This window comes from Struthio camelus, chromosome 2 (assembly GCF_040807025.1).
Source record: "Struthio camelus isolate bStrCam1 chromosome 2, bStrCam1.hap1, whole genome shotgun sequence".
Classification (NCBI taxonomy): Eukaryota; Metazoa; Chordata; class Aves; order Struthioniformes; family Struthionidae; genus Struthio; species Struthio camelus.
The window spans coordinates 65,251,801-65,268,372 of NC_090943.1; the positions used below are offsets into that span (position 1 = coordinate 65,251,801).

General features: G+C 42.2%; 1 protein-coding gene across 4 annotated transcripts in view; it reads left to right on the plus strand.

Annotated features, from left to right (window-relative positions):
• Positions 1–16,572, plus strand: part of VWC2 (von Willebrand factor C domain containing 2) — a 244,191-nt gene that overhangs the window by 190,490 nt on the left and 37,129 nt on the right. For all 4 annotated transcript variants that reach the window (XM_068936111.1, XM_068936113.1, XM_068936114.1 and 1 more), the window contains one exon: positions 1,596–1,725. In XM_068936111.1, the coding sequence (XP_068792212.1) occupies positions 1,596–1,725 (130 nt within the window). The remainder of the gene's footprint in view (positions 1–1,595; positions 1,726–16,572) is intronic.

Consider the following 16,572-nt stretch of genomic DNA (forward strand, 5'->3'; position numbering starts at 1 on the left):
TGAACGTGGCAGTTCATAAATAATTACAAGACAAAGTTGTTGTTCCAAAGTTTTCCACAAAGATCGGCACTATTGGACTGTGTGCCGCCTTGTAGCGTTTTATGTCTGGGGTATTCTTATCCTAGGGAGAGAGTAAAATAAGAGAGAACTGGAAGTAACTAGTTAGCAAAGGAAGCCTGAAAGAAAGGAATAATAAAAGCAGAAGGCAGCACAGCAAAGACTCTAAGCTTTCTTTAGCAGAGGGGATGGTAGGAGGAGATACATGAGCGCGTAAGCAAGAGACAGTCCTGGAAGGTGGGAAGAGAAGCGGCAAAGCACCGGCGAGCTCTTAGTTGGAGATAACACGATGCAAGCAGCAGCACATTTGGACTTTGAAAGCAAGGAGGCAAGCAAGCAGAGCACAGACGCAAGCAAATAATGTGGCAGGCTACCTAAGAAACAGGGAGAAGGAGCCAGATGGTCGGAAAGGTAGAGGTCTTTACTGAAAAGAAAATGTTCTGTATTTGAGGTTATTCGGCTTCTGTTGTTGGAGAAATAAAACTGAGAGGATCGCTAGTAGTAAGATTCAGCTACGCTTTCTTCCTCAGCTCTGAGCGTGAGTACCAGTGTGTTCCTGGAGCCCAGCAACGAGTTTTACAGTGTAGCACTTATCCGTCTTTAGCCTCCTTGCTTCTCTCTCCCTCTACCTCCTTAGTGTGGTGCAAAGCCACCAGAGATGCAGCCTGCGCGGGGCCAAGGCATGAGTGTTGAAGAGAACAACTGGAATTTGACATGTAGCGAATAAGACCTTTCATTCCTGAATGGAGCCTTGAGTCTGTTTTGTTTGGAGTGAATTCCATTAGAATAAGTTGATTAAGTGATTATCATGGCACTGCTGCTCTACAGACTTTTTCTAAACCAGTAACGTTTCAGTAGACTAAAAAGCATGACCCTGTTCTTGTTGCTGCACCCTTGTTCTTTAGATTTCAGTTTCTTTCCTGAAAAGTTTCGAATAGTTTTTAAAAAATTTCAAATACTGCTAACTTATGGAAATACCTGAATTCGCAGGAACTTTTTTCTGGACTTGACTAAGAAAATGATCACTTTCAATAAAATGCAGCTTTCTGTTACCAAAAAGCTTTCAAAACAGGACAAATAGCATTACAGATTACCATTAAAAGAAGTTTCACATTTCATGCAGCAACGTTTCTCCTTTTTTTAATATAAGACTCAGTTGCTGAATTACTTTTTGAACCTCCAATTTAGATTAAGTTATGAACTTATTTTGCTGGAATTTCACTGATATGGGGCAGGGAGGCTTTTAGTTTATTTATATAAAAATCTAAAGTGTTCTTGTTCCCAAAATCCCTTTAACGTTTGCATGTGGGACACGGATTCAGAGCAGAAGCTGTGGCTTCTGCTGCTGCAGTCCTCCAACTTTGCAGGAGCAGCCTTGTTCTCTGCATTATTCGAGCCACAAAAAGCGTTTGTTTTAAAAGGTGAGGAGGGAAAAAAAGAGATAAAGGAAAGGGCAATGCAGATGGGAAAGCAGAGATTGCATAGTTTAGGAGAGCATTAAGTGGAAGAATTAAAAGATAAATGGGTTTGTGTTTCAGGTTTCTCCGTGTGAGAAATGTCGCTGTGAAGCCAATGGTGAAGTGCTGTGCACTGTGTCAGCTTGTCCCCAGACCGAGTGTGTGGATCCAGTATACGAACCTGATCAGTGTTGCCCCATCTGCAAAAATGGTAAGTGACTGCTGCAAAATTAGAAGGGGCTTTCTTGCCGAGAGATCCAAATTGCGTTGTTCCTTTTTTCAAAAATAGTTTCCATTATTTCATTTTTCTTCCAGCAGAGGTGCAAAAGAGTTATGTGGGGGGAGTTGTCTTCCCAGTGTGAAGAGTCCTTTCTTTCCTTGACTGGAGTGGACTTGATTATGACCTGCCAGGATTTTTGGTACCCAGGAATCAATTAGAGTGTAAATACCACACATTCATGTGGCTTCTGCATGTAAATTCTGCCTAAAGTCATCGTGGGTGTGTTTCACACAGCCACGCTAGAAGAAACACAGGCTCTTCATGTTATCCATCTGTCAGTGTGAGCAGTGAAAGTTACTTTTGTTCTCCCTTCTTGTTTGTTCTCTTTTCAGAGATTCTTCTTTTTTTTTTCTTTTTCCTGTGGCAAATCAAATGTACCTTACTGAGCTCATTTAATTTTCATAACTAAATGAATTAAACTCCTAAGTTTAATTGAGTATTTTTCGTAACTAAATTAGACAGAAAGTCTCTCTGCTCCCAGCAAGGGCTTGCATTAGATCAAAGTCTTGGTCTATTTAGAAGAAAAAATTACATGACACACTAGCTCATCACTTATAAAGAAGAAATGATAATTTATTAATAGAAATGAAAGCTGCAAAATCTCAAATGAAATTATATTTAAAATGAAAAAAAGACATTTAAAAGTATTCAGATACTTTTCAGCCATATATTATTTCCCTAGAAATAGGTAGGTTCCAGTACGTTAGCTAAAACAAACTGATTAAAATTGTGGAAAAGCTAGGGGAGGAGAGAGTGTACAGCATATGCTTTCCACAAATTCAATAGTAGATGATAAGGGATAGTTAATTGCATTGGAGGAGTTTCATTTGTATGGATATAAAAGTAATTGCTTCACATGCCTTAACTGGTTGTTCGGACCCTGGAGGAATTTGTTCTTGGCTGTACAGCTTAAAGGTGCTCTTCTTTTGGAGACGAGATTGGGCCTTTTTTGAGGCATTTAGGGACAGTTGCTGAGAAAGGCAGGGGTTTGGGAGTTGGTGGTGTGGTAACTAGCCAGTACGGAGGGTCCTTTAGCATTGGTTGTCCCCAGGTGCCTTCTGGCACGCTCATGGGACATTTGCTTCCCGTGTGCACCATGCTGTGCTGCAGCTCCCCAGGACAGGGCAACTCGTGGCACGAAAGGAGTCTCGGGGACTGAGTTACAAGCATATTGCATTAAACCTGCATAGTCTTTCCTGCTGACTTTCTCCAGAGGTGTTAACGCTGTTTGAGCAACGTTGACTTTCCCATCAATTTGTATTCTCCCACAGGCAGCAGCCTAGGACACTGGTGGCCATCCTCCAGCGGTCACTTGCCTTTGAATTAAGCTCCTCCGACAGCGTGGGGCTTGGCTGGGCTGCTCACGCACAACCCCTGACTTATTTCCCAGAGATGGGGCACGTTTCAAAAATCATACGCAAACGTGCTCTAGTTGTGGCCAGGCTGCTCACTCTCCGAACACAAAAGCTGAATTCCTTGAGGCCTCTGTGCAAGAAAAGGGCCACCTTGTCCTCAGCATCTGAACCCCCGATATTACTTGCGTATTGCTTTGGTACGCTGGCATCACTGACCCAATTTCTAGCCAAGGTGACCAGAGCTGGCTGACTGCAGTGAGCTGTCCTGTCACTTCTGTGCATGTCAGAGAACCACGAGTGGTTTTCTTTGCTAGCTTTTAGACAAGGAAAAAAGCCATTAACAAGAACAACACAAACAAGATAGTTCAGAAGAGGCTGGATTTTTCTGGTTCAGCAGCTTCGATACAGCATCATAAATACGTTCCCAAGGAAGCTGGGGAACTGATTTAAAAACTATTAGACTATCTGCTTTCAGAGCTTATTTTAAAGCATGGGACGTGCACCTTTTGCAAGGAATTTCAGAGAACTGGTGAATGTTTTTCATTAGATTGGATTTGCCTCTTGAGAAGGCAAACCTTGCTTACCTCATCTTGTCATATTCAAGCCTACTGGAACAAATGCGCTGTGACTGCGAGTCGTGGAAACAATCATAATATTGTGCTTCAAGGTTGATCGTAGCAGCGATGATACCAAGACATCATGTTACTAAACTGAAAGAGCTTAGGATGTGTGTAAGGAGTTTAGCCATGAGATCTGGTGGTGGAAAAGGTGGAGCCAGCTTTATGGGGAGAGGTTGAAAGCATACGAGTAAAATGAATGTTTTCACGCTCTGCATCCTGCCGTTTGTGTTGAAATGACCTGTCTCCTGAGCGATAGAGCAAGGAGAAGTAGGAGCTGAAGTTTGGATTCTGTACGTTTACTAGAATGTGTGCTTTTAAAAATGTACAAAATCAAAACTTGGATTTCCGTCCCATTCCTGGCTCTTCATAACACGCAGCACTTTCCCAGCTTCCCTCGCCTATAAATTGCTGGTGGTGAACCAAGGGAGTCAGAGCTAGGCAGCTGCATCCATCACTGGTAGCACCACGTACAAATGCCTAGTTAAAAATTGTGGAGGAATCTGGTGCTGGTCTGTCATTATTAGAAATGAATGAATTCAGTCACTTGGCAGGTATGTGCAACTTTATGGGGAGGAGGGGGCATCGGTGACTTCTTTGACCTGATTCCACCAAAGTGCTGACAGCCACTCATATGAGGGATGGACAGGTGACTGCACGTCAGGCTTGCGCAGGTGTGCGCGTGTATAGGTGCACACCTCTGGTTTCGAATATGGTAAGAGAAAGTGTTCTTTGCTCTGCAGCAAGCTTTCCATTCAAAGTCCTGTGTGTAAGATGTAATAATCTTCTATATCCCATCCTGTCTGTCAAGAAAGAGCCTAGATATTATTATAGCTGTGGATCACTGATTTCAAGCCAAAAAAAAAAAGAGATGTTATTTTCCTCTTTGTGGACAGGGAGTGCTCTAAGAAGCGTCTGTTCTGCAAAATGGCTTACAAAAAGCATACAAGGTGCCAGCTCATGGAGAGAACCTCAGGCATGGGGGGCTATCTGCTTGTTATGTTTCCAGTCGCTACAACTAAGGGAGCTGTTTTGTTTTCATCTTACATATATGCCCTGCAAGGGAGCAAAGTGGGGACAGAGGGGAATGGGAAAGAGATTTTCTTCCTGTGTGAGTTGAAATGTTGAGCCTCATCCTTTAGGTTATCAATAGCAAGGAAAAACCTCCAAAAAGTTAAATCTGCCTTTGGATTATTGCATTAGGTAAGAAGAGCCCCATCCTGATCTCCTTCCTGCTTTAGAGTACTAACAGTGCAGTTACTTATTCACTGCAGTTTCAATAAGCTCAGGATTGGGTACAAACATTAGCAGTGTGCAGAGCGGTGAGGAAAGAGTAAAGAAAATAAGCAGAGGATTGCCTTTTCATTAGAAAAAGGCTGGGCGTTTGTTGCTGCTCATTTATTTGGCTGGGGAGGGGGGTCAATACCGAAAGTGAATTATCTCTGTAAATTAAATTACTGCGGTTGTCTGTTCCACATCTATTTTCAGTGTAAGAGCTCTAACAGGCGTATACAGCTGAACGCTGCTTTCGCGTGAAGCACGCAGCCTCCGAGAAGGCAGCGGGATTGAGCGTGGCCCTGCTCTTGCAGGTGTGTTTGTAGGAGGATTAAATTAAAACAATAGCCCAAACGGAGCCTGGAGGGGAAGGCATGCTTGCTAGACCAAAAGACACCTCGTTCTAAGGTCCCCCAGAGATTTTATTTCGTTATATGGCTGAAAGATTGGCCCAGGCACAATGAAGTGGATCTTGGTGTCTCCTTAGCAGATGCTGAGGTGGAAGGGAGGGAGGGTGGGATGGGCTGAGGAACCTCCCATGCCTTGCCGCAGTGCTGAGGGTTTTTCCCAGGCGGCTGAAAGGCAGCTGCACCTCGACAGCTCTCGCTTGCGCTGGGCCGTCGCTGCTCCCCGTTGCCTCAGCTTTGCTGCAAGCACCTTGGAGCACCTGACCTGTAAAATGAAATGTCCTTCTGCGGTGTGTTTCAATAAAACATGATGTTCCCTCAATCGTGTATGGCTCGGTCTCAGCCATGGAGGAAGCATTATAATGCTGTCCTGGCAGAGGTCGAGGCAAGGCTATTGCAAACATCAGGAATTTAGCTGCTCTGAGATTTAAATAAGCTATACCTTTGACTCTCCCCTCTGCCTCCCTCGGCTTTTGTTTTAAATACTGTTTTCAGTCATTCTTTAGCCGACAATTTATACGTGACAAAGAAGATGCAGAAGTTTTAAAGCCTGAGAGCAGTTCTTTAACCAACATTAAGCAAGGTATCAAATCAGGTGGCCATAGCGGTCTCTTCTAGATGTAAAATATGAGAGTCATTATATGATTTGAAAGTCCAGTTTGTAAGATTGAAATAGAATATCATTTTGAAAAATGAACTTTCATTAAAAAACAAAAATCTAATGAACAAGCCATCATTTCAGACTAGTCCCAGTGCCACCCGTACTGTGTGTGCCAACATGATTTGCTTGTTCTGATCTACAGCATTTACTGAGTATGGAGGACAGTATTTGTTCCATGATTTTATGTGCAAGAGCCACTTAGCAAAAGGTGCACAAATTTTCTGTTTTAATTGGCTGTACTTCTCAAAATAATTTATAATATTGAACTGTAAACCCAGAAATACTAATGTTTCAGTAGGAAAAATACAGCTGTTTATGCAACTTTAATGGTATGTCATTAAAATTACCTAGTGACTATGCAGGTAAGTGAAAACCTGTAGCAGATATCTTGGCAGCTACTTACTGAAAATAGAATATCAGACTTACCCCTTTTGGCCAGCAGCTTCAATGGCTGTTTAAAGTGGTTTTCAAATCTGATAGGTGAAGTCGATAAGCTCTTAATAGTTTGGTTTCTTGTTAATGAAATAAAGAACAAGTTCAGTCTATGTCATCTTAATACAAGGAACCCGCTTTAACCTGCTCCGTCTGTTTGCTCCCCTCTCTCATTTATTGTTTACTCTGGGAAAGCTGGTGGCTAAACAAGGTTCGTGGGCTTCCACTGCAGAAATCGCCACCGTTTTGTGCCTTTTTTTTTTTTCCCCTTCATTAAATCAGAATCCTGTACATGGATTACCACCACGAAGTGGGCTGAGCAAAAATTTGTCCCCCAAATACCTATGCCCTGTTATTTCCAGCTTACACAGATGTGCGTGCATGCATGCACACACACAAGATGACTTGGTTTTTTCATGCTGGACTGCCTTGGTAGCTCTATATATTTTCATTCCCTCTAAGGGTATCTCTTCAGTACACACGTTGTGTTGACTTCCATGATTATCTAATGATGGAAAGCTATCAGAGGATGAGAGGGATCTGCCTGAAGACATGACAAAATAGTCTGGTCACCCTGGGCGTACATCTGGGTTTTTTTTTTGTTTGTTTGCTTGTTTTTTTTTTTTAAACCAAGAAACTGCAGTGATTTTAGTTGGGGGGTTCTGCTGTTAAAAGGGTAGACGTATCTGTCCCTGAGGGTATAGCATCCTGTCCTGCTCGGACACACAAGGACAACCAGAATGGTTACACTAGTGTTTAATATTAAAAGTAGTACTTCTGTACTTAGGAGGATGTAGAATGTAGAAGAGCCAATTAAAATATAAAAGCAGCGTATCCTATAGACTTGCCAGCGTTCACTTTGCCATATTTTCTCATTACTGGTTACTTCAGTGAGTCCAAGAAGTTTTTCTTCTGCAGTCAGGTTTTTTCCTCTCACCCGCTCCTATGGGTTTAGCTGGTATATCAAGGCTAAATTCTGCTGTGCCGGTCACTTCTGTGGAAACTGCCTTTGAGCAGGGGGAGAAATCCTCTCATTTTCCTGTGGCTCAAAGCAAAGAGAGATGATAATGTGTCCCAAGCAGTTGGATAGCAGTGCCAGTCCCAGGTGAGTGTGAAAAATGAGCAGCTGCCTCGTCCTGGTGGAATTGATCTGAACTTCTGTGCATCATAATTCCTGCACTAGTAAAAGATGATGTTCTGCTTCAGCTCCAGGAGCAGAAAGATGGAAGCGTTGTCTTTGCTGCCACCAAAAGCACCACTGAGATTCTTCTGGAGAATAAATTTTCTGACAATTGTCATGTTAACTGCCCACCCCCCCCCCCCCCCCAAAAAAAAAAAAAAAGATGTGATATGCCTTGTGCTGCTTTCCACAGCCATCTCACATGCCTGCTGTACCAAGTAGTCCTGAAAGCTGCTCCTGGATCAGACAGGAAAGTGCCTTTATGCTAATATCCACAAGGGTATTGCAGTAAACTACGTGCTATTGCTTGATTTGTCTTCCCTGATAACTGCACGTTTTACCTAGAGACCCATTTGGGGGTTTGCTCATTTTCCGGGGAAGTGGCTAACCTGTATTTCTCAAAATGAAGCCATCAGTGTCTTCTATGAAAAATCTCAATCTCTCTCTCTCTCTCTCTCTCTCTCTCTCTCTCTCTCTGTATATATATATGTTTATAAAAAGTATTTTCTGAAGCTTGGATTGCAGTTTTTCCCTCCACGCACTGCCTCCAGTACTCTTTCTTTGTTGTATGAAGAAAGTTCAGAAAATTTAATATGAAGGGAGTTGACTATTTTCTAACAGCCGGTCTTGTTCCTTATTCATTAGAGAAAGTATTCCCAGCATTAATTGCTCCCTTCTTTTGTTATTGGAGGTCTGCTTGGATTTTGTATGTGTCGCTAGTAGGAATTGTGTAAAAGATAGGGAAGGAATGTAGGATTCCAAGGTATGAAATATGTGCGTGCGTGTCTTACGGTATGCTATATCCGTGGAGTGAAATTGTGTATCAGTAGTATGCTGTTCTACTTGATGAAATTATGGTCTCAGAGACAGTCCTGAAACCGTCTCTGGCTCAAGATCTAGTTACCATAGCTTAATGTATTACTTGACATTAGCTGAGCCAAGTAACTGTCCGTGTGAGCTGTCAGTTGTATTCTTGGCGCATGATCCTGTTTGTACGTAGAAGCTATAGCAATGATCGGGGTCTTCAGGTGCTATAACAACACAAGTAATAGAAGAAGTATGTGTCTGACTAGTCTTTTGCAGTGTGATTAAAGGGAACCATGAAGAAAGATGTGTACTTTGTATGTTGGCTTTTGTATTTTTTTTGTCGTCTTCAGTGCTATTTTATTAAGTTAAATCGGGTATTCAGGCATTTGCCTGGCTTTGAGTGTTGTGGTGTATGTTACTATATTGGCAATATATTCACGATCTCCTTTTACTTCTAAGTACAGTGCAATCTTTTCCTGTGCTTATTTTTTCACAGGAAGCTAAGGTTTAGGGGTGAGGGAAGACGTGAGTTGTTTCAGGTGACCTGCTGACTGCTGGAAGCAGGGAGTTGGCTGCTTTCTTTAAGGTGAAGTTTCCAGACTTCATTCCTCAGCACTTTGCTGTTCTGTGGCCGTTGGCGCTCTGCAGCCGAGATGCAATATTCATGCAGGCCGGCACTGTTAATGCGAGTTCTGGTTAATCTCGTTGCAACTCCCCCTTCTTTGGGATTTCTTCGCTGGGTAAATGAGCCGCAAAGGCTTGCTTGTGACAGCCATCTCGGAAGTTTTCTTCCAGTCCTGTTCAAACTGTATTTGTACGTGAAGTGGAGATCTGATGAAGACTAACAAAACTTGGTCTATTTCCTGACGTTAATTGGACCAGGGCCTGACTTGTATGTCTGCATGTGTATCTGGAAAGGGGTTATGCAGGAACAAGAGGAACAGGTGCTTAGGGGAGAAGCTAAAAGCCTCTACTATTTTGATTAGTATTTGTAAAATTGTAATGTTTGTTAATGCTTTTCTTGCTATGTTCCTTGTAAAAAAATGTATTACCATTTCAAATTACTGAAACTGGGGAAACCCCCATACAATTGGTGATTTGAGAGTCCTGAATTAAGTCCCTGATGATTACCTTTGCCCAGTAAGTCAAATGCCCTTATCAGCTGGAGTCTTAAATGCTTGGAAGCAGCCTTCACCTTGGGAATCGTTAGATCGCTTCCATGAGAGTAGTTATCCATGCAGTTTTGCTTCCTTGAGCATGTTCAGCTGTACAGCTGTGATTTAAATAAATAAAAAAGTAAATAGATAATTCCTTACCTTCTCTAGCATGGTTATCAAAATGATTAGCGTTCCAAAGATGATAGACAACCAGAAAGTTTTGTTGCTGTTTTCACCTAGGAAAAAACCCTGTAGTGTTTTCTGACTGCCTACACTGGTGCTATTTAAATTTTCATTAGAGGAATGACTTCCTACTGAAAAAATCACTTTCTCCCAAATGTTCTGTTTTTCTGCTGACTCTGCAGCTCTCTCTGTTTCTACGCGAGTGGTCCTTGAATGGGAGCAAGTGCAGAACGATTAAAAGTGTTCCATGTGTAAATCCAGCTCCCCTAACAGTCTGGGGGATAATCAATATTTTCCTCCTCTAGAACCCCATTTTCCGTTTCTTCCCACGCTTGCAATATTTGCCATTTGCTGGCCAGTGACCACCCTTTTTTTGAAGTACTTGCAAGCAGCCCCTTTGAGTCACACTCTGTTCAGTAACCAAAGGGCAGGGTTGTCATATTTTCACTATGTGCTCACCCAACTTGTGTGGCTATTTTTTTTTCCTTCTTTTGCAGTGGAATTTGTAAGGGAAGGCAGCAGCAAGGAAACGGAACAAACAGAATGCAAAATACGATTTGATGAATAGCATTGAATAAAGAACATTTATATCCAAGCAATTCCTTCCAGGCTTCCTGTGCTTGAAATACTGGCTCACAATACATAGTGTCCCTTTTCAAAGGTAGTTCTGCAAGACTGTGATGTTAATTGCTTTTCCCAGGAAAAAGTAGAGATGTTACTACTTATACTCCAGAATAGTTCCTGTTCCTCTTTCATGATATCCTCCAAAACCCTTGGCCTAAACCCCTCTGCAACTTTTGACTTCAAAATGGAAGTCGCTGCTTAAATTTGGCAGTTTTGGGGGAGGCATTCAGTTAGTGAGTCCAATTAAAGATAGACTAGCAAGAGAGAATAGTGACTGTTAATGATATCTTATGAAGCCAAGTAGCAAGACAACACAATGGTTAATGAAATTCAGTGTAACCTTGTGTCAGGCAGTGAAAGAATTGGTTGGATATTTTGATGAGCTCTTGTAAAGATTTCTGCCAAGCAGTTTTGGTTAAATATCACTGTGAAATGCTTTATGTAAACATCTGTCAGGCTTCATTAAGATAGGTTTGCATTTATTAGAAGTATGCTGTTATAGAAAGACTGGTTCCTCCCTCCTGATTTGTATGATGTTCTGTGGTTGCTGAGCACTCAGCAGAAGAAGGTTGCAGAAGTACAGAGAAGAGCAGCAAAAAAGCTCTAAACACTTCTAAATACTCTCCTGTGAGAAAAGATTAGGTCTCTATTTTGGATGGCACATGAATTAAACCTCGCATGATAAAGTGTTTCATTGGGGGAAGCAGGAGAAGGACAATGGCAGGATAGTACAATAAAAAGCTTCCTCACACTCAGCAAGGGAGAATGAAAGAAAATCAAAAGGCATTATACATAATAAGGTTTTTAATACACCATGTAATTAAGCCATGTAACACACTGCACAAGATAGTACTGATACACATTTTCCTGGGATTAAAATAAAGAATAAAATATCAGCCTTAATCTAACGACACTGAAAATGCTTGAAGGATATTAACCCACATGCTGCAGAGTCTAGAGTCTGGAAGAAACTTGCATATCGGAGTTCTTTTTGCATTAGCAGAGCATTGTCATCATTTTTCATACTGTCCACCTCTTAGAATTTCGTTTTTGAACTGTCTCTTTTTAAAGTGCTTTGCAGAAAAACGATTAGGCTACCTTCACTTGAGCCCAGCCAAATGAATCCTTGAAGTTTATGTATCTTCTTGTTAAGGCAAAAAATATATTTAATTAAGAAGTCTTTAATACAGGAGGAATCACGTTCCCACATACCCATCATTTTGAGGTGTGCTCGAACACAGCAGTACCATCTAAAATTAATACTTTGAAGTTACTCGGTACATGCAGGTGACAGAAAAAGAGATAACGAGGATGTCTTTTGGCATGTTCTGCTTTCAACTATTCTATCAAACTTTATTTAAATAATAGCCTGAAGATAGGTCACCCCTAGATTGCTTGTCTACTAGCTATCCCTGCTGTCTACCATTGCTGCGATTGGTCAAAAGGGTCTCTGTAGCTGTAGTTTTTGCATGTTTAAAATGATTAAGTTAATTAAAAAGAGAGACCTAATAAGCAAATAAATCATACCAGGTTATGGAGTTATTCATGTCAATGCAGTGCAGAAATATGCCGCCCCATGATGGAAAGCTAATTATTTTCCTGACGTGGCAGCTTGCTACCCTGATGTATTGCTAATGAAGGGATTAGATGGTGGTTTGGCAGCTGCCAGCATGTCAGTGCTCGTTTTGAGGACCAGCTCACGCTGATGCTAAGGTCTAAGCTAGGCACTGGCTATGACAGCTTGCAGGCAACTCTGCACCCGTTATTTAGTCTCTCTCGCTCTCTCTTTCCCTTCTTCCATGTATATTTATTTCTAATTATACCTGTAGGTCCATAAGCACTCCCACATACAGCTGAAATACATAAGGAAATCTCATTGCCTGGTGTGTAGCCTAAACATTAAATCAAAACACGGGTTGTGCTTTGATTTGCCTGTTAGAATGAGGTACGTTTTCCTCCTTGGCTGGCTGTCCTGCTTTGCCGTGGTCAGGTAAGCCGCTAAAACGTGCGAGAACCCCAAGGTGCCGGCGCACGGGGCAGCACGGTGCGTGTGTGCATGCTCCTGAGCCCTGCTCGGCTCGCTTGCCAGCGCAGGATCGGGGTGCGACGTGTGTGTGTGCCTGCGGCGCTGGCAAATACCCACGCTCCTGGTTTTCTTGCTCGCTTCAGCAGAGAAATTTTATCCGTTGTGAAGTTTTCATTGTGGCTAGGTAATGTATTTGCCAGTATGAGAGGACTTCTTAGTTTCACGTTATTAGTGCGTGGTTTTTTTTTTTTTTGTTCTTGGGTTTTGAGGCAGGGGAGGTTTGGGATTTTTTTGGTTTTTAGTTAAGGAGTACCCCCTGAGAACTGATTCCTTCCAGTGAGAATGATATGAGAGTAGCGCCAGTTATCCTTAAACATATGCAGAGGGGAGTTTGTGCACATGTATAAATGAAGCATTTCTGGCTCTGGTGTGTTGGGGTGTGAACTCCCTGGGGGCTCGGGCGCTCTGCCTCTTGCCTTGCTGCTGTCTCTGCCATCAGCTAGCGAAAATGGTGTGCTGGAAGACATTTTCATGAACATCTCTGATATAGTGGCTGTGTGGAAGAGCAGCCTGGAAACCTTTATAGTCCTTGAAGCAGGTTTTGGGTTCCTGAGCAGGGGAGGTTTTCTGGACTCTGATTTTGAGGACTGCTACCGGAGCCAAATGCTCCTGATGCATAGCTGGCAGTAAAGGAAAATATCCCTTAACGCAAGTCATGTTAGTATTAAATGAATTATATAGATTGCAGAATCCAGCCAGTGCAAAGGCAGACTTTATGGTTTCAGGTGACATAAAGCTCACCTGCACTTAACCCAGCGCTGGGGTTAGTTAGTCCCAAGGTCTTTCTCATCCTTTGAGGTCCAGCCGGCAGGTTTCTGGCCTCCTGACAAAGCATCCAGGTCATAGGCAGCACCAATGTCCTTAGGTTGCGCTCCTGGAGGAAAATCTGGCCGAGGGATGTATGTTCCTTTCTGTAGCCCCAGTCCATTTTAGTTCTGTTAGGAAAGAGGTTTGCCCTCATGCACGTACTCTAAAGGTCTTGCCAAAGTTTTGACAGAAGGGATCAGCTGGCTTTCCTTACGCAGAAGGAACAAAGGAATACTTCAGGTGAATGAAAAGGAGTTGACAGCTTCGACTGCCAAAACCAGGACTGGGTTAATGCAGCATATGGGAATGAGTGTGTATGTATGCATATATACATGCATATGTGTGTATGAATATATATATGTATTTATGCATGTGCATACTCATACATATGCATATTATTTTCATATGCATAAAAAATGCTACAGGGGTTCACCAAACAGCATGCCCAGTGAAAGCACTTCCCACTTGAAGCTCTCTCTTGAAACATTTCCCTGCAGTGGTTCATGGCCATCACCCTCTCACTCCCCCAAAACCATAAAGATAGTAACATGGGTTGGGTATTGGGGTGGCAGCTGGAGCTCTCACTGCTTCCTTGAGAGCAGAGGGTCAGCAGCTGAGTCTCAGCATGCTAACGCTTGCATGCATTTAAATAGGTGCATGGGCCAAATACCTGCTCCCTTGGGTGCACAGACCGACAGACCGCTGCATCCTATTTTGTAGAGAAAGCTGTAGAGGTGCTGTGCCAAGAGCTACAAAGATACTTTTGTTACAGAGCACTGGAGGGGAAGAGGTTACCCTGGTACCCTGAGTTTTGTTATTACAGTCCTGGAGATGAGAGACAATGTTTTGTTTGTCTGCCTGCAGATGTGGGCAGATGTCCTGTCATTAGTTATGCTTAGTTTATGTTAATAGATATTTGCTGAATTATGAAGCTTGAAATCTATTGCTTGTACATTTTGTTGCTTTTTTTTTTTTTTAATAAATGAGAACAGAGGTTTGGATGCAGTCGTAAAATCTGTACAGACTGTGGTGCATCACCCATAATTCACCCATGACCGCAGCTAACATACATGAGTTGGAGGTTCATCTTTAACACATATTCTTTGAAGTGGGAGTAGCTATGGATTCGGAGCTTCAAGAAAGAGCTCAGTAATTAAAGTATTGCTAAGAAGCATTCCCAAATGGGCAGCCCCCAAAAGAGGTAAATTCTCACCTATTGTCACTAGAGGTCAGTGTTAAAGTAATTTTAAGGTCAAAACTCTTCATACCAAATTGTGGATTGTCTGTAAATTCAGGCTTTCCGTGATTGTGGCACAGGCGGGTCTTGCAGGTGTCATAGCTTGGCTGCAGTGCTGCACAAATGCAGAGCAGGGTCCTGACAGGTGGTAGCTAAACTTTTCTGTGAATGTATTTTTTCAGGAAGTTTAGCTTCAAGTTCGAAAAACTTTGTAGAAGTTTTAATCCTGTGACTTCTGCTTTTGCTATATAATAGCTGCAGGCCAGGTATTAGTGCCTGGCTGCTTTGAAATATGTTGGAAAATTTGATATCTTACAGCCAGTAGGGACACTGCTGCCAAAAAAGGAATAGTGCAATAACGGGAGCACAAGAGATGTGTAAAATGAGTGTAAAAAAAAAAAAAAAATGGGTTGAGTCTTTTCATATGTTTTTGTAATCCCTTTTGTTTTGATGGATTAACTGCTGATTTATGTCAGCATAAATGGCAAGATTATTTTGATGTATTGTATTTTTTCCCTGCTTGCTTGCTTACTCTTTTTATTAAAAATTAGAGTTCTCTTTTTAAAATTCATTAATGAGTTCCTTAGCAGGGATCCAACTGAATAGCTGTTAAAATCATTTTCACCCAGGGGTTTGGTAACAAAGTTAGATATCGATACTGGTTTGCTTCTGATGTGATTTGCTGCGTTTTATACATTGGTAGCTGGGCGTGTAGGTGGTGATGTGCATGTATCTGAGTACACGCTGTGTGCACACGGAGTAGAAAGCATACCATTTCCTTAGCCGGTCTCTAGTTCTCACCTTGGCATAGGTCACTTCTTTCACCTTTTAGTGTCCCAGCCAAAAAATAAACCCTACATAAAAGCCACAGCTTGCTGAAAGTTGAAATTAAGTGAACATTTAATTTTTACTTTTAAATATGTATGCTTTGTTAAAATAAGGACTAGTTTTTGATGCCTAATTTCCTTGCGGAAGTAACTTAGGTACAAGTCGCAACTAACAAGATGGATCCCTTTATGTAGGAATGAAGCATGGCCAAGTGGAGCTGCAGGTCTGTGTTGGGGTGTGTAATGGGTTTGTAGGCTGTGCTCATACAAAGCTTCTGGAAAATCTAAATTTCTGGCTGCCCGAGCCTGCTAGGCCACAGGATACTAGCAGTGAAGCTGCCAGTCACTGCAGCTTGCTGAGCCAGCCCTAATCTCTGCGGGAACGGTGGGACTCTGGAGGAGTTGCCATTATCTTCTGCCTGTGAACTTCTTCCAGAGCTCCTCGTCTTCAGGGCTGTGTTATGTGCTTTGCAATCATTGGAACTGTATCTAATCCTCTCCATTGTAGGCTATATTGGCGAGGAAGAGAATTATATGACATGAAAATGCCTGGAAAATAACAGAGTAACCTCCTCTAAAAGTGATTTTTTCATCAGTATGGGATTGAATGTTGTGCTACACGTCCAGGAAGGAAGAATAGATGTGATGGGGGGAGGAAAGCAAGCTGCCATTGATTTCAGAGAGCCCATGGTGTCTCTGGAGGCCTTTGCAACTCTGAACTAGCGAACCTGTTTTCAAACAGAAGATTATTTGATTATATTTTCCTTTATAATTCTAGATAAAACAGCATTATTAAAACGGGTGTCATGCCTTCCGTTTATGGAAAGTGAAATGATGGCATTTGCATTTTGTGCTGTCTCAAAGCCTTGACTTCCCCAAAATTGTTTTACTGTGACAAACCAGCCTCAGTGATAATTAAAGAGAGAATAGCTTAGCATAAATGCATATATATAAGTGCTTTCAACCTTTTCGTAGAAAGACAGCCAAGTAGTTCCCAGCAGTGAACTCTCAGTGTTATTTTCAGTAAAGAAAATTAAAGAAACAGTTAAGAATACCCAAGACCCAGTGATCCCAGCCCTCTTGAGATGCACCCACAGAAAAACCGAGCTGTTGGGTGCATTTC